General features: G+C 44.6%; 1 protein-coding gene and 1 long non-coding RNA gene across 2 annotated transcripts; one reads left to right on the forward strand and one right to left on the reverse strand.

Moving 5' to 3' along the window:
- The first annotated feature begins 97 nt into the window (after nt 1-97).
- Nucleotides 98-5,580, forward strand: LOC148121299 (uncharacterized). The gene is made up of 4 exons (XR_015738334.1): nt 98-212; nt 1,487-1,584; nt 1,802-2,183; nt 4,879-5,580. It is a non-coding gene; the product is annotated as an uncharacterized LOC148121299 (long non-coding RNA).
- Gsto1 (glutathione S-transferase omega 1) lies at nt 862-12,256 on the reverse strand. Its single transcript, XM_087907818.1, has 6 exons — nt 12,097-12,256; nt 11,887-11,995; nt 8,953-9,175; nt 5,575-5,673; nt 1,999-2,105; nt 862-1,315 (listed from the first exon to the last, which is right to left on the reverse strand). Exons 1-6 carry the CDS (start codon nt 12,128-12,130, stop codon nt 1,162-1,164), a joined length of 726 nt encoding a protein of 241 aa, XP_087763944.1. The 5' UTR covers nt 12,131-12,256; the 3' UTR covers nt 862-1,161.
- Nucleotides 12,257-17,602: the final 5,346 nt, after the last annotated feature.

The following is a 17,602-nucleotide window of genomic DNA, read 5'->3' on the forward strand; positions in this document are numbered from 1 at the left end:
GGCTGCGCCCAGCCCCGGGTGATTATTATGCGCTCTGAAGAACGAATCACCCTACGATTCTCGCTGGCAAACCTGAAAACACATCAGAAAACCAGCCAGACGATCGGGGTGGATGTCATTGCTAAGGTCCTCCGGGATATGTTTTCCAGATCCTTCTGCCATCACCTTAGAGCCTGGCTTCACCTCCGAACCAGCCACATCATCCCTAGAAAGTAATGAGGCACTCAGACTACCTTCTCGTGTGGGGGTGATCTGATTAACCTTTCTCAATGGGGAAATATCACCCTTTACTTATCCAGTCTTATATACGTAATTGGCTGTTGTGGTTCTTAACGGTACTGCATATGAGACACCAATTTCTGTCTAGTAATGGAATTTGAAAGGAAGAATTTGAAAGGGGCCAGAAGTAGGAGCTAGAGAGGTGATTCAGGGGTGGTTCTGAGTGTTTGCTGCCCTTCCAGAGGAAGATTCAGTTTCCACCACCCATGGCCTCTGCCAGTATCATCTACTCCAGGGGCTCCTTAACTCTCTTCTGCCCCGCCCCCCGCAGACAGTCCCTTACCCCCTTCCTGATCCTTCCTTCCTGATCCTTCCTTCCTTCCTTCCTTCCTTCCTCCCTCCCTCCCTCCCTCCCTCCCTTCTTCCTTTCTGGTCCTTCCTTCCTTTCTGATTCTTCCTTCCTTTCTCTTTTTCTTGATTTTTTGTATCAGTCTTCCTTCCTTCGTTTTTTTTTCTTTCTTTTTCTTTCTCTTTCTTTGAAATGAAATGAGAAGCTGGAAACTCGAGGAGGCAGCTACCCAGTCACGTTGATTTGATGCTGTTTGGATTTAATATTCAATGGTCACAATAAGAATAAGAGAATTAATGGGAAATCGCAGTTTTTAATTTAAAAATAAGGAATCAAAATTTTAACTTTTTTTTTTGAAATCAGGAGTTCAAAGTAGAGATGATGGTTTGGGGGTTTTCAGTGAAGAGTGTTAGGACCATTAGAATTGAATTATTCTAAAAATAGAAATACAGCAGTATAGGGACCTGGAGGAAACCCAATCAGGCCATAAAGTCAAATCAGTGAGAAATGAGCCAGGGAGAATACTGGGCTAAATGAAAGCTTGTCATTCAGATCAATCAAGGAAAATATCATTCACCAAGGGCTCATGCTCTTCAGAGCCCATAGTCACAGGCCTCGTGGCTCCCCTGTAGGTAGAGACTTATGAAACCACGAAAGGTCTTGGCATCAATTAAGTCAGAAGATACAATGGGGTCTTTCTCCATGGCTGCCATCCAGAGCTTAAGCTGTGGAGTGTGGGCTACACACCTGTGGGAAGACAAGAGAGAGGTGAGCTAGATGGAGCAGGCAGGCATCCCACAGTGCAGATTACCACCGCAGCTTATCCCCCTAAGCCTTTAAAATGTATATTTGAGAACACCTAAAATGCCAGCAGGAACTTTTGATTTGAGGGCTATTGTCGGGGTCTTTTTTTCACAGAAGAGGAAGCCAAGACAAGAGTGGGAAACTTGTCCAGTTACAGAACTTCAGACTGAGATTGACAGCTAAGTGGTAAATACCGATCGTCTCTATGAAATGTGAGTAGAGGTCGCCCTAGATAGCTGCCATTTCTAAGATGCAGAAGTAAGCCAGTGTGGCCAGCTGTCAAACACAAAACAGGAGTTGAGAAAAGCAGTATGGAAATTTTTAGAGTAGGTGGAAAGTAAGAAGTGGTCAACTCTTAAAAAAAAGTCTACAACCTGAGGAATTTTAACCAGCAGAGGGTAAATTTTAAATGTTCTGCTCATGCCACAGACAGATGCGTCCTGCTCCCTGGGGTCTCAGGACGACGATGAACAGGTAACCTGACAGGTTCTGTCCGCCCAGGACTTACCTCCCTGCTGGTCCTCATCATGCCCGTGACATTAAATATTTACCTTAGTTCAGAAAATCCCATATATAATATTAAAACTCTCATCCCAAATTATGCACAAAATATTCAAATGTCTTACTCATTGAGTTCCAGTACTTCCAGCCGTTGAAACCAAGGCCACATAAGATAATCAACCATAGAGACGGAATCCCCACCAAAGAAGGCTGTCTTCCGATTAGTCATAGCCTGGATGTTAAAGAAGAGACAACAAGTTTATTTGTGCAACCAGAAAATTTGTCATCAAAAACAACAGAGGCAAATCAGGTAGAACATGTCTAAGTCCTTTTATCCTGATAGAGTCAAGTCGGGTGTTTATATGACCAAAACTCCTCTGTAACCCAGAAATTCTACTTGGAAGTCTAAACAGTGTACCAATGGTTCCAACCTTCTTATTGTTGTGACCCCTTAATATAGCTCCTCATGATGTGGTGGCCCCCAACCATAAAAATATTTTTATTGCTACTTTGTAACTGTAATTTTGCTACCGTTATGAATCTTAATGTAAATATCTATGTTTTCTGATGGACTTAGGTGACTCCGGTGAAAGGGTTGTTCAACCACCAAAGGGATCATGGCCCACAGGTTGAGAACCACTGTAGTATACATATTTTGGGAACACAAAGGTCCCAGCACTCACAGATAGCACTAGGGAAACCAGGAATGTTAAACAGGCAGGGTTGTCTTTTCAAAGGAAGAGATGTATAACCTGATCTGGTCAGAAGGCTGGGAGTGGAGCTGTCTAATACCCTAGGTAAACCCCCTGATAGATATGGCTCCCCAAAACTCCCACAGCCATACTGGAGGTGGCTAATAGTCTAGGTGACCTTTGTGTTATTATATGGTCCAAGGGATACCTCAGGCTCCCAAATCTAGGACCAGAGGTGGCTGACAGCCCACATGACCTCTACACTATCGGTCTGACCAAGACTACACCAGATCCTCCCCTGGGCCAGTAAGATAATACCTGTCACCTATCTCTACCTGACGTGCACTTTGAGAACTGGTTCGATGACATCGTGCCTCTGTGTTCGAAGGGTTGTACTGTACTTGAATATGCCTAAAATTAACTGCCTGGTGTCAGTCCTAGAAGTTTAAACCAACACCAGCTCCCGAGACGTGTTGAGCCAGATTTGATTTCTTTCTTGCCTCATGCAGACTGTTACTCTGCCAGCCCTGGTGGTCACAGAGACCCCCAAACCACTGATGTTCACTGCAGCACTCTTTGGAATAGCTCAACTGTGAGCTTTGCTGCCTCTCCAGAGTACAGTAAAGAATTTTTGTTACTCTCAAACCTTAGAACACTACACAGCAAGTGGAAAGGACACAGCATAGATGAATCTTAAAACACTAAAGCAGAGTATAATAACGGCGTGCACTTTATATAGCTGCATTTGTGCAAAGTATGAAATAACCCAAACTTCGTATCTGGTTCTTAATATGGATGCTGCTACTATAACATGTTTATTTTTAAAAGTTGTCAAGTTGTTCTTTTATGCATTGGGTGGGTCTCTGAATGTAAATTTTTAGTTAAAAGTATAGTTATAATATCCGAGTAATGGTCAGAATTAAGTATTAACAGGTGTCAATTATTTGAGTAGCACTTAATTCTAATGGGATGTTGCTGAAGTTTAAGAAGGTGAGCTGATACTAGGGTTTCACCGAAGAGGGCTATTGAGAGTATTATTTGGTTGTTAAGCCTGTACCTGATGTAGGAAGGTAGGGTGCATATGACTGAAACTCATTATCTTCATATGTGACACAGTCAAAGAATTTTAAAAGACCAGAACCAAACCAATTTGCCCACTACAAAACCTCTGCAGTCTTCCTGAGAGGCTGTGTGATCTTTTACAGCGTGGGTAGACTGTTTATGTCTGATTAATTGTCTTCTCAGCACTAAAATAGGAACCTGAAGAATGTGGACAGCATCTTTCCAGCCTCTATGTTGTTCCACAGAAAACCAGGAATTAGCAAAAACTGATTTAAGGACAAATATAAAACCCCACAATGAATGCAAGAAACTCAACTGCCCGGTACAGCAGGCGCAAATTAAGATGCATTGTTAAGTTGTTTTAGGAGCTAGAAAAATAAGGGAAGTTACCGAACCCATTTTAGGAGATTATGATATTCATGATACCAGACCCAAATCAAGGTATCAGAATAGTGAATTTTAGGTCAAACCCATGTGCGCATGGAGAGATATTCTTTATTAACTGAGTCTATAATACATGTGAAAGTCCGCTGAGCAAGATGCCATCCCCTGTAAGTCCACCGAGGAGAACCACGGCCTGGCCTGTCCGGCCGTCTAGGGAGGCATGAGTCAAAGGATTTTCAGGTTGGACAGAGCCCTGGCTCCTGGGGCACTGTGTGTCTTTCCCTTCCTGAGAAACCGAGCACTCCCTCAGGCAGGGAAGTGTTCAGGCTGTTCTGCTTTTCTCTGTATGTCCCCTTAGTAGTCAAGGAAGCAAGTGTGGTCACTTCACAGGACAACCGCCCTTAAGACATTAATCTTGTGTACACTGGCCTGTACAGTTTGCAAACATCATTGTACCCTAGCAACTACAACTGTATTGATCCTGGCAACTGCCATTAGATTCTGTTTCTGACAAAGGTATAAAATGTAAGCATTAGCAGATTAGAGCTGGAGAGACGGCTCAGAGGTGAAGGGGCATGTACTGCTTCTCTAGAGAACTGGAGTTTGGTTCCCAGCACCCACGTCAGGCGGCTCACAGCTGCCTTTAACTTCCGATCCGAGGAGGCAGGTATGACCGCACCCACCTGCCCCTTCCCCTCACATACACATAATTAAAAGTAATAAAAAAAAAGTCTTAAAAATAGAAAATTAGTAACAAGCTATAGTGAAATAAACTTCAGAAAGAAAAAGAAACCAGAACAAAGTCCATGCTCAGTGATAAATGCTTGGCTGCATCCCCACTGAAGGCAGCATCTGTGCTTCCCCCAGCAAACCCTGTGACCGAGTGTGAACTAGCATCTCAAGACCAAGCAGAAAGCTTTATCTCAAGGTCCAAAGGACAGCTCTCCCCAAGGAACAGAAGTCTGGGCCTCCTCCGGTGTCTGCATTCCTAGCCGACTTCAGAGTGGGAAATGTTTACTGCATCATCAGCAGGGAAAGCAATAGTGAGGCTTCTGCTGTGTGATTACAACCAGGTTAAACTCTCCTTTTAAATACAAGAACATAGACTGGAAATGGGGGGGAAAGTGGAAACACGTGACATATTGTGGAAATGAGGTTAAATTTTTTCATTGTTACTTTAATGCTGAAGTACTAAATACTTCAAGCCCATAAGCCATGTGTGGTCATGCATGCCTGTAATAGTAGACCTCAGGTGGCTGAGGCAGGAGGATCATGAGTTTAAGGCCAGGACGGGCTGCATAGTGGATTTGAGGCCTGCCTGGGATACAATAACACTTGTCTCAAAACTAAATAAAGATAAAAACTAGTCAGTGATGGAACTTTTAGATGTTTTGATTTATATCAATAGAACAGCCTACAGTAGTCGGTTGTAACTGACTGTTATTTGGTACTATTTCTAATTATCAGAAAGCCACTGTGAGGTGAGCATCTGAAGGAGGAGGGGAAGGAAAGGATGTAGGTAGAGATTATATTTATTATGGTGAAAGCTAAGAGAATGGGTACCTTCTCTAGCTTGCTCAATTCCTTCCTCAATTCTTCTTTTATGCCAGGATGGTCTTCCTTCTTCGTCGTCCTAATAAAGCTTGAAACCAAAGAGGGCACCTGGACAGAGGATAGTTTTTTGTTTTTTTTTTTTTTTAGTTTATCAATGTGAGGCTAAAGGCCTCCAGCACTAACACAAAAAACTCTTATAGTCCTGCCCCCATACAGACATACTTGGATCCTAATAGTCATGCCCCCAACACACACACATATGAACATAATAGGACTGTAAAAGGAACGGTGGGCTGTGTCCCGCCACCTGGCTCATGGCTAGTTTAACCCCAAAATAATGACACGGAAACTATATTCTTTTAAACACTGCCTGGCCCATTATATCTAGCCTCTTCTTGGCTAACTCTTACATATTGATTAACCATTTCTAATAATCTGTATATCACCACGAGGTTGTGGCTTACTGGGAGGATTCTAACCCACGTCCATCTTGGGCAGGAGAAGTATGGCATCTGACTCACTTCCCTTCTTCCCAGCATTCTGTTCTGTCTACTCCACCTATCTAAGCTGCGGTCCTATCAAAGGCCAAGGCAGTCTCCTTATTAACCAATGAAAGTAACACATAGACAGGTGACCCTCCTACATCAGGGGACCTTCATAGTCATCACACCTAACACACATTCAAACATAATAGGACCCTCATAGTCCTCACACCCAACACACACACACACACAAGAAAATAATAGGACCCTCATAGTCCTCACACACAACACACACACACACATGAACATAATAGGACCCTCATAGTCCTCACACCCAACATACATATTCGACATAATAGGACCCTCATAGTCCTGACACCCCTCCAGTTGCCATAGAGACAAGTGTGGACCAAGTCCTAATGTTTAGAGAGACTGCAGCCTGCGCTTACAAACCTTGCTGTACACAAGGATGTAAGGTTGCATGGATTTCATAATTTGCAGGAAATGAAACCCACTTTGCCAAATTTGAGCCAGAAATTTCACAGACACCAAGCAGCCTAGAACTGACCAAATAGCCCTGGAACCATTGGAACTTTCTAGAATCACACTGAGATAGACCAACCAAGAGGGGTCAGTGCAGCCAGCACTAGTGAGCATTCATGGGCACTGGCACTGCTCTCACTGGGACGACCAGAAACACCACTGCCCCCTAGAATTTAATATTGCGACCACCACCACCCCTCTAACTGAAAGCTCTGCCACCTGTTTGGCTGGCACCAGCCGTCCACACCAGGCCTGTTCCTTCACCCTGCCCTTATCTTAGTTAACGGCACAGGAAGGGCCTAGGCTACAGGCCATGGCCCCAGTTGCAAAGGGAGCTGGGAAGAGCAGTTTTCTGAGTTCCTCTTAGACTCACAAAAGACTATTCAAAGTGGACTTGAGTCCCTGAAGAAATGACAGGTGTGGTGGCTGAAGCCTTAATGAGTGTGGTTGGAGTTGTGAGTTTTGATACTCAGCTCTTGATGATGACCTCATTGTGAGAGAGGAAAGGAACTCCCATCGATGTCAGCACAGTTGGCCCTTTTGTGGGCTGATGACCCGCACACAGCCCCTCCATCCACACTGCCATCTTTGACCCATACTGTCCCTTAATAGCTGCTCAATATTATTTTGTCAGTTCCCCACTGCAATGCTCTCAATTTTGGCTTTCCCTAAAAATGTATTTTGTGTGGCTTGGGTTTCGCAAGCCTCCAGCGACACACAAGTCTTTACATAGTACTGTCTTGTACCTCTTTTGCAAGTGCCCAGGAGTGAAGATGACTAGCCCCTCCAGCAGGTCAGAGGGCATCTCTGTTGTGATGAGTCATGGCCTCCGGCACAGGGGCTGCCCTTTCCCCCCAATAAACGGGAAGAATGGTGGGGAACCCTAGTGTTGCTTTCTGCACTTTCTTTCTAGTCAGTAAATAAATCATAGAACGTGTGTGTGAGCATGTGTGTATGTCTGTATCTGTGTGTCTGTGTGTGTTGGGGAGGGGTCACATGCACTGGAGTGTGTGGGTGCATTCTACCCATGCATGTGCATGTAGAGGCAGAGCAGAACATGCTGACTTCCTCTGTCACTCGTCACCTTACTGCCATGGACAGGGTCTTTTGCCGAGTCAGATATTTGTGGTTTAGGCTGGGCTACCTGGGCTGGCTGGGCAGGGAGCTCTCCAGAACAGGGTGACGCTACCCTCCCTGCCACTACATGCACCACACACACACACACACACACACACACACACACACACACACACACAGCAGCAGTGCAGGGGCTTCAGGCACACAGACACCCCAGATTTTTATGGGGTGCTGAGGATTTGCACTGGAGACCTTGCGCTTGCAGAGAGGCACTCTGCATACAGAGCATTTCCCCAGCCACCTTGGCCCTCACTTCCACGCCCTCCAGCATTCCAGGTAAACTTTCCAGCCACTTCCTCTACTAAGCCAGATGACTCCCCTGCCGTTCTGCACTGTCTCCAAACCAGAATGTTCTCCTTGTCCATCTCCCTTCTTCTTAATGTTTTTTATAAAAAAAAAAAAAAAAACAATTTCTTTCTTTATAGACAAAGTGCTTCTTTATATACTGGAAAGTAATTCATCTGACTGGATGTAAGAGAGAATCGCTATTCCTGGTGTCTAAACACATGGCTTTCGGTCATCTCTGCTAATACTAATTTGAATTAATCCACTCTGACGATAAATAAGATGTAAAATCACATTTTCCCCCAGAAACTTCAGTGGATCGTCACTGCTAAAGACTGGCCATGGCACTTGAGTCAGCTCTGGGCACTGTGTGTTAGATCTGTTTACACGTGACCTAAAACGCTAGAGGTGAAACAAGAAATCTGCCCCAGAGCACCCAGTCTGAATGTTTCCAAGCAGTAAGCAATCAGTGATGGACGCACAGCTCTCTCTTCATGGAGCTCACATTCGCAAGGCGAAGAAGACGTGCAGTCACCAGGGCAGAGGGCCCAGAGCCTCAGCGAGGAAAAGCTTATTGGAACAGAGCTGGAGTCCTGAGCTGCCTGGACATGTTTCTGGAGGGCAGCAGGTTCAAGCATATACAACAAGGCCGCCTAAACTAAGTAAAAGAAGGGGAGAAGACTCCCAGCAAAAGCTGAGAGAGATGAGAGGCCATGTGGCAAGACGGGGCTGGACAGGGGGACTCATCAGGGGTAGAGTCAGGAGAAAAAGCCAAGAGGGCCGGCTGTGAAAGGCAAGCAGGGAGCAGGGCGCCAGAGCCCGGCTGGGCACAGCAATGGAGTATGGTCCTCTGTTCATGTCCCTTGGCCCTGAACCACCACGAAGGAGCAACGCTGATTTAGCTTAAAACAAAACACCAGCTGGGATTTCATACACGTACCTTAGAGAATAACTCTAAGATCATCCTCTGGCAAGCTCTCTCATAAGGGTCATCTGGGAACAACTTCTTCTCCGGGTACGCCTCATCCAGGTACTCACAAGTAATGAGGGACTCGCAGATCAAGCGACCCCGACTGTCCTCCAGAACCGGCACCAGCCCAGACGGATTCTTCTGGAAGAACCACTCAGGTTTGTTTTTCAGGTTGATGTTGATGACTTCGTGCCTGGAAGACACAAGGGTATTGAAGAGAGCAGGGCATTTTCTGTTTTCCTGAATTAGCATCGATTGGTTCTCCCATCTACCTAGTGGATGAGACTCGGACTTAGGAAGGGAGTTCTGCCTTTGTCGTCACCATACCACATTTTCAGATTGAGAACTTGGTTCCCATGCCCTCCTGCAAGTGAATCACACAGAGCTCCCCTTTGTTTTTACCTGACTTGTTTCACTTAAGGTCCCCAGGGTCCATCTTCGTCACTCTGTAGACTTTCCTTCAGCTGAAAGGTGGGCCCTCGGGTTGTGGTGGCGTACGCCTTTAATCCCAGCACTCGGGAGGCAAAGGCAGGCGCATCTCTGGGAGTTTGGGAGCTGCCTGGTCTATACAGTGAGTTCCAGGACGGGCTCCAAAGCCACACAGGGAAACTCTATCTCAGAGTGTGACACTATGTACTTACGAAGCACCTTTTCTTTATCTGCTCATCTGTCCATGGCCATTGGGTCACACTGTTGTGAACAGTGAGGCAAGGAACATGGGGATGCTGGTGTCTTCTGGATCTTGATAGGAGGCAACTAACTGGATTGTGCTCATACCCACTCAGTATATTAGAATCAGCCTAATAAAAACTCATTTCATTTTGATTCGGTTCAAAATGAGTTGAATTGATTCAACAATTCATTTTGTTAATATAAATTTTGAAATCCTTACAATGGCATTTTTTAAATCCTAAACATCTCATAAAATGTATCCGATTAAATCCATATGCATTGATATGTTTTCAATAAAAGGGGGGATTAAAGATCATAAAGAGTATGGGGCTGGAGAGATGGTCCAGTGGTTAAGGATTTGGGTTTCCAAGACAGTGTTTACAACAGTCTGAACCCCAGTTCCCAGAGATCCAATGCCCTCTTTTGCTCTGTGGGTTCCCGCAAGCACATGGTGCACATAAACACATATGCACACTTACACACACACACACACACACATACATATGCACACACACATGAAAAATAATTTTTAAAATTAGTACAAAAGAATAAAGGAGTCCACTGGAGCCAGGCTAAATCCAGATTGTAATTGTATACGCACTGTATCTTGCAGAGACTATAAGAGAAGGAAGTGTTCTAAGCCGTAAAGCAAAGTCTGTATAACTCAAATCAGGTGCAGTGTCCAGAAGGCCAGATCACTCAAAAGTTAGGTATCCTAACACCTCTGATTTCCTGGTTCCTCGCCCACAACTGAGCAGATTTAGTTTATGGATTTAACTACATAATCCTTCACAAAAACAAATACCCAATGTGAACACTGAAGTAAGCTCACAAGCATGCATGTAAAAAGGTTCATCGCGCTCGCGCGCGCGCGCGCGCGCGCGCGCGCGCGTGTGTGTGTGTGTGTGTGTGTGTGTGTTAAAAGGTACATGTACTGACAGTATAATGAACATACATACCAGCTGCTAAGGGAAAACCAAAACCCTCTGCCACAGAACAATGCTCATCTCTGAGACTTATACTTTGAAAATGAAATGCGGGTCCTGGGATGTAAAGACTAAGAACATACACGGATGAATGCCAGTATTCTGAGCCACACCTGCGCTCACAGGATGGAGGATGCTCCTTACAGAGAACATGCGACAGAGGTGGCCTGTGCAACATGTTACTGCTCCAAAAAAAAACGTTTCCTGGGGTTCGGAATCGATCCTGGAACCTAGTTATAAGCACTATCGGAAGGTACCACCTTCCCCAATAAGAGCCTTCCTCTCCTCCGTTATGGTAAAATAATTTCAAATTTGCTTTGGGAAATCTGCTGGTGAGAAATGTAATTCTTTTCCACGTGGAGTTTCAGTGGGGAGCATTAAAACAAGGCACTGTGCCCTGATCTTGGGCTTTCCCATTGCATGTGGGCAGCAAATACCTTTTAGTTTTCAATTCAGTTTGAGTTTCTTAGTGGTAAAGTTCTGAGTAACGCAGAAAAATTTGCACAAGGTAAATATTAGCGAAAATATTTCCTTATGTGTCCAAAACCATGCTCTCTCATCCAAATGAAATCAATATTGTTATGAAATGAGAGTTAATTCTAAGATACTTCTTTAGGATATATCTTATCATTTAGGGAAAAGTGTTATCTGTCTAGCCAGGTCTCTCTATGGACTAAAATTAGTTTACAAACTTCAACTGTATACATGAAATTTTTCTTAAGAGAGGTCTTCCAAACAGCAGGTGTCTAATAATTATTCTCAGAGAAAAGTCAAGTGACTCGTCAATTATAAATGACCTGTAGGTCAATTACTGTTAGTTTCAATAATAAGGCTTTATAAAGAGGCTTTTAGAGCCATGCTGTGCAAGTGAAGGTTGACTCAGAACTCTGCTTGCCAGATCAAGTTGTGACCTTTGCCTCTAGGTGAAGGCGAAGCTCAGTAGATCAAGAATCCAGGGACCAGAGCTGAGACACCCTCCACAGTGTTTAACGATCTTGTGCAAACCACTCACTTTACTGAAGAAACGGCTTTTCCAAGCCATGGAATGTTTAAACAGGCTGGCTGACCTAGAGCCCTGGAGCCCGCGGCTATTCTCCCCTTGAAAAATAAAAGGCGGTGGGAGGTGAAACTTAAGTCTCCTACAAAAGGCTGAACACAAACCAACATTCTGAGGGTCTGGGGCGAGGTGGCCAAGCCCGCCACCAGCCCTGGGCAGCGGCTAGGGAGTCGTCCCCCTCCTTCTCACCGGATTCCCTTGGCCTTCAGGACCAATCGCGTCCTCTGAGCGTAGGGGCAAAACCTCATGCTGTAGACGCGGATCTGACCCTCCGGGACCGGACCAGGAGGCGCGCTTCCTGCAGGAGAGAGGAGGTGGTCACGGACCAGATGTCACGGAGATCCGGGGCATCCCGGACATCCCGGGTCCCCGGAGCCTGACCGCCGCGGACAGCCTCACCTTTCCCCAAGCTTCTGGCGGATGCCTCGGACATCGTTGAGCTGTGCAGGCCAAGAACCACGAAGATCCCTCTCTTGTTTGCAGGCGACTCCGGAAGCACATGGCCTAGACTTGGCTTTCCTTAAGTGCCAGCGCTCAGCCCCGCCCAGACCGCGCCCACTAACCCGGATCTGGCCCCGCCCACACACAGCTCAGCGCTTAAAAAAGAGGATCTATGGTCCCTTGCATCACGCCCTGGCCGCCTGGAGATTCACCAAAGCTGAGACGTTTAGAGACACCCCATTCCTCCAGGCAGAAAGTGGTTGCCTGTCTGCCTTCACACAGGACTCAAGCCCCGACCTCCCTACCTCCCATACCCAGTCCTTGGCCACCGAAGCCCAAACAGTACCGGCCTCTGGGCTTCTGCGACCCTTGGAGCTAGGAACCCTTGGGTCCTACTCTCAGCTCTTGCTCTGCCCCAAGATTTCCAAGACTTGGGTCCTGTGACCTGGGTCACCTCAAAGGCTCCTGCTGTAACCTACGACTCCGTGGAGGTGGTCTAGCATCCTGGACAGACTTTCCCTTTTTCTGTCAGGACTACCTTACATAGATGCCACCATCCCTACTCACCCACAGAAGCACATTTTAGCCCACCAAAAGGACCACACATCTGGATATCATTAGTCTCCGAATGCTGGTTGTGCTTTCAGAATTCCATCCATTAAAACACTTGTTTGGAAGTCCGAGAAAGAGCACAAGCTGACTTTAGCAGAGTGGACTGAGGAAATTTAGCTTCTTGGTTCCATAGGGGAAACAAAAAAAAAAAAAAGATCTGAACAGAGGGTGTGTACAAAACTGCATCTTTTCACTTAAGAGTCAGGAAAGAAGGGCGGAGTCTGAGCACCAGGATTCACACCGCCAGTGGTTGAAAGCCAGTAACTCTGGTGCTATTTAGGGAATAATATGTCTGGAATTTGTTTCCAGCTCCATTACTGGAGAAGCAGAGAATGTCCTTGGAGCTTGCTACACTTTTGGTCTTGGTTTGTCTTGTGTCCACTAAAACTACGGAAGAAAATACCAACGTGGGTTGACCGCCAGATATATCTAAAGATTCCACTCAAGGAACGGCAGTACCCTAGTGGGTGGGGCTTCCCATCTGGCCAGTCTAATACGCAGAGAGCAAGCACGAACTCTTCAAAGAAACAACGAAAAAAATACTGTTACAGCAAACCACTGTACAAGATTATTGGACTGCATTATAGTAGAGATCATGTGTAAGTCCTGGAAGCTGAGAACGTAGTATTGTGGCATCTGGGCATCTATCACTGCTGACCACAGTTAAAATGGCACAGGACTATTTATTTTGTAGTTGTGAAGACCAATAATTGGCCTGGAGAGATTAATTTAATTAAATGTATTGCAAAAAGATGAAAAAATTTAAAGCCCTCATGACAATACATTTTTAACATCTAAGTAATGCCCACCTTCACTATCCAGATGTGGACACTTGATACAGCATCCTTCTGTGACTTTTCAAAAAAAATGATGGCTAATTTCATACTTTTAAATATGTAATCTATATTGACAGGGTTAAGTTCAGGTTGCTAGAGGTCACCTTAACTGCCTTACAGTTGATATTTAAATAGAAACATTTGTTTTTATAAGTTAAGAATAACTGAAGTAGCTGACTATTAGCTTTTGCAACACCCTATTCCAAATATGAGAAAAGGAACCAGGGTGGTGTCAGTCATTCTTGTAAGCCTGAAGACACCTGGATTGCAAGAATAAGAGAGTGTTGCAGACAGATCGTCTCGTGTGATAAACACCCCAAGACAGGAGCCATCATCTTGTGGGAACCAGATTGTCCATACAAGCAATAAAGACTCCTTCAAGGTTATCTTATAGACACGGACTAAGCTGTGGTTCAACCAAATCACAACCTGACCAGCGCTATTAATTGTGCATACCTCTTACCCGCTCCCCAAACTCTTCCTCTGCTTAAATCTAAAGCTCACATCAGCATCGGGAAAGAGGGATGAAATACCTAAATGGCCATTTTGGTTAAACCTTTTCAAACATTTTTTTCTATTAAAAGATTATTTATTTATTTATTTATTTATTTATTTATTATACAATATTCTGCCTGCACGTATGTCTGCAGTCTGAAGAGGACCAGATCTCATTACAGATGGTGCAAGCCACCATGTGGTTGCTGGGAATTGAACTCAGTACCTCTGGAAGAACAGCCAGTGCTCTTAACCTCTGAGCCATCTCTCCAGCCCCTTTTCAAACATTTTTACATTTGCTTTCATCTGTTTTCCTCAGCCCAGAATGGGCATCTAGCCTAAGACTCCAGTTAGTAAACTTTCTGTTTGGTTTAATTAATTCTATGACAGTCCCTAGCAGAAAAAAAATGAACTTCATCAAAGAATTCTATGGAAAGATACTGGCTAAACTTTGGTTGAGTGAATAAGGCAGGAAGGCCAGAGTCTGGTCAATGAAGATAAAAAATATCCTCAAAATGAGAAGCTAAACAGGAACAAATGGTATAGACAAAAAGAAAGAAAGAAAGAAAGAAAGAAAGAAAGAAAGAAAGGAAGGAAGGAAGGAAGAAAGAAAGAAAGAAAGAAAGAAAGAAAGAAAGAAAGAGAGGAGCTTCAGTTAAACAGAGAGGAAAATGAATTAAATGTGGTTTATTCATGTAATGGAAACCAATAAACTGCAGACCTAGCTTCCAACTCAAGTGTATCCTAGAAACATGACTGAGTTCTAGAAGCAAGGCACAGTAAGAGATACACTATGACTATGTATTAACTTTAAGACATGCAAAATGAAACACACATTGGTTATTGCAGCATCTGTATATGTGGTAGAATTAAAAAGCAAGAAAAACTATCTACAGACTTCAGGGTAATAGTTCCCTCCAATTGGTAATGCATTACCAAAAGGGAATTGTTGTGGATCAACGGGCTTTTATCTTGTATTATTTTAATAAAATGCTGATTGGCCAGTAACCAGGCAGGAAGTGTAGGTAGGACCACCACGCAGAAAGTAGAGGCAGGGCAAGGAGAACAGGAGAATTCTGGGACATGGAAAGCTCAGTCTTCAGTTGTCACCCAGGCACAGAGGACGCAGATGCGAATGCCTCACTGATGAAAGGTACCAAGCAAGCCACATGGCTAACACAGACAAGAATTATGGGTTAAGGTTCACCTTCTTATTTATTGTCTGTGCTACTGGGGTTCTACCTAGGAAGTGGTTTCCTGTGCCTATGTCTTGTAGAGTACTTCCCACTTTCTCTTGGAAGTAGGCAAGATAGCCAGGCAACCTTGGGTGCATGGGGGAGAGGGGTGGAAGGAAGGGGAGATGGTTAGAGAGAAGGGAGTAGCGGAGGATTGGGGAAAGCTTGGGGGAATGGGATGGGGGGAGGAAGGATGGATATGGGAGCAGGGAAGTATATATCTCAACTAAGGGAGTCATTTTAAGGTTTGCAAGATGCCACAGACCGGCTCAGGGGAGCCATTCAGACCGTGGGGGAAAACAGGGCGAAGGCTCAGGAGTAATCAGAATACAGCGAAGGAAATGACAGACAGACATCCTCAATGTATTTGAGAATGCTGCTGCAACTTTATTCTTTTAGTGTGAGGCTTTTATATTTTTACAAACAAAGAACTTGGCAAAGGCATTCATAATCAGATTATAAAATAGAAAAGATCAGCACAAAATAGTTTTACAAAGAGAATCTTTGAAGATGCTTTGGCAGGGGTACAAGGACTTTTGCTCCCTCACATTCGGTTAAGTCAGCCTTTTTTCTTGTTTTTAGAGAGACCACTGTTCTTGAGTTAGGCCATCTTTATCAGCTTACACCAGGTGGCTGGCTGGGTTAAGCTAAATGACCTTGTGTGCCTGGATGGGAAAGAAGAAGGCTATCTTCCTGGGAAAACTTTCTGCTAGGAAATTTTAAAGACATGATCTCAAACTTGTCTGAAACTCATCTCATACCATTAATCTCAATTCCCTTTCCTTCCCAACTCTCAGGGTCAGATGTTGTAATTACCCTAGATTTTCTGGCCATAAGGAAAGCTGCATAGGCCTCCTGTTAAATCGCACATATTTTCCCAGGTAAATGCCTAATACTGTTTTCCTGTAGAAGGTTTCTAAGGTTTTTCCTAGTAAAATTAACTTCTTTTGTTCCACATTATCAAGGAATTATCCTAATGATGACCCTGCCAATTCCCAGAACTGGCTACTTCTTTTAAGGCTTTAATGAATGGTGGGGCAGAGCTCAAAATGTTCTCAACAGTCTTGTTTGTATTCACAACTGCCTGGAATAGTCTGATCTGTTAGTAATATCACAAAGAACATAAAGACAAGGAAAAGGACACACATATGGATCCAAGGTCAGCAAAGTCAAGTCAGTACAAATGGCGACTCAGGTGGCATTATACCACAACTGATTGCCAAGGGACAGCCTGAAACACAGCTCCAAGAAGCACAGATCCCAATCCTCCAGCAACACCTGCCCGTCCAGTCAGCATTTCTGCTACACTGGTGTGACAGCCATGAATGTAGCAGCAAGAGACTTGATTCTAGAGGGGTTCTCAGGTACAAGGAGAGATCCCCAGATTGTTCCCTGGACAGCAGAGGAGAGGGGGCATGAACTGGCCTTGGCCCATAACCATACTGACGAATATTTTGCATATCACCATAGAACCTTCATCTGGTGATGGATGAAGATAGAGACAGAGACCCACATTGGAACACTGGACTTAATTCCCTAGGTTCAAATGAGAAGCAGAAGGAGGGAGAACATGAACAAGGAAGTCAGGACCACGAGAGGTGCCTTCACCCACTGATATAAGGGGACTGATCTAATGAGAGCTCACCAAGGCCAGCTGGACTGGGACTGAACGAGCATGTGATCAAACCGGATTCTCTGAATGTGGCAGACATGGGGACTGTCTGAGAAGCCATTGGTAATGGCACTGGGACTAGTTTCCTCTGCATGTACTGGCTTTTTGGGATCCTAGTTTGTTTGGATGCTCAGCTTCCTAGACCTGGAGGGAGCGGGGAGGAACTTGAACTTCCCACAGGGCAGGAAACCCTGACTGCTCCTAGGGATGGAGAGGGAGGTGATGAGGGAGTGGGGGGAGTGGGAGGGTAGTGGAAGGAGGGGCAGACATGGAAATTTTTATAAATTAATAAAATAAATAAATAAATAAAATCTAAAAGCAAAAAAACCTACAAAAGCAAAAAAAAAGAATTATGGGTTAAGATATAAGAATTAATTAATAAGAAGCCTGCGCTAATAGACCAACTAGTTAATGTTTACATGATTAATGTAGACCTGTTACATGATTAATGTTTACTAGTTAATGTTTACATGATTAATGTAGACCTCTATGTATTTTTTCTTTGGGACTGAATGACTGCAGGACCAGGCAGGACAGTAACCTTGGTCAACATGGAAAGGGGGAGGACCAGTCCATGTTGTGCAAGGGGATGATTCAAGAATTTTGGCCACTTT

Source organism: Myodes glareolus, chromosome 7 (assembly GCF_982192425.1).
Source record: "Myodes glareolus chromosome 7, mMyoGla1.1, whole genome shotgun sequence".
In the NCBI taxonomy this organism is placed as follows: Eukaryota; Metazoa; Chordata; class Mammalia; order Rodentia; family Cricetidae; genus Myodes; species Myodes glareolus.

Coding starts and splice junctions, on each gene's coding strand:
- Gsto1 (XM_087907818.1), bottom strand. CDS start 12,130: ATGTCCGAGGCATCCGCCAGAAGCTTGGGGAAAG. Junction 9,176..11,886: donor CTGAAGGCCAAGGGAATCCG/GTGAGAAGGAGG, acceptor TGTGTCTTCCAG/GCACGAAGTCATCAACATCA. Junction 2,106..5,574: donor AATTGAGCAAGCTAGAGAAG/GTACCCATTCTC, acceptor TTTAACATCCAG/GCTATGACTAATCGGAAGAC.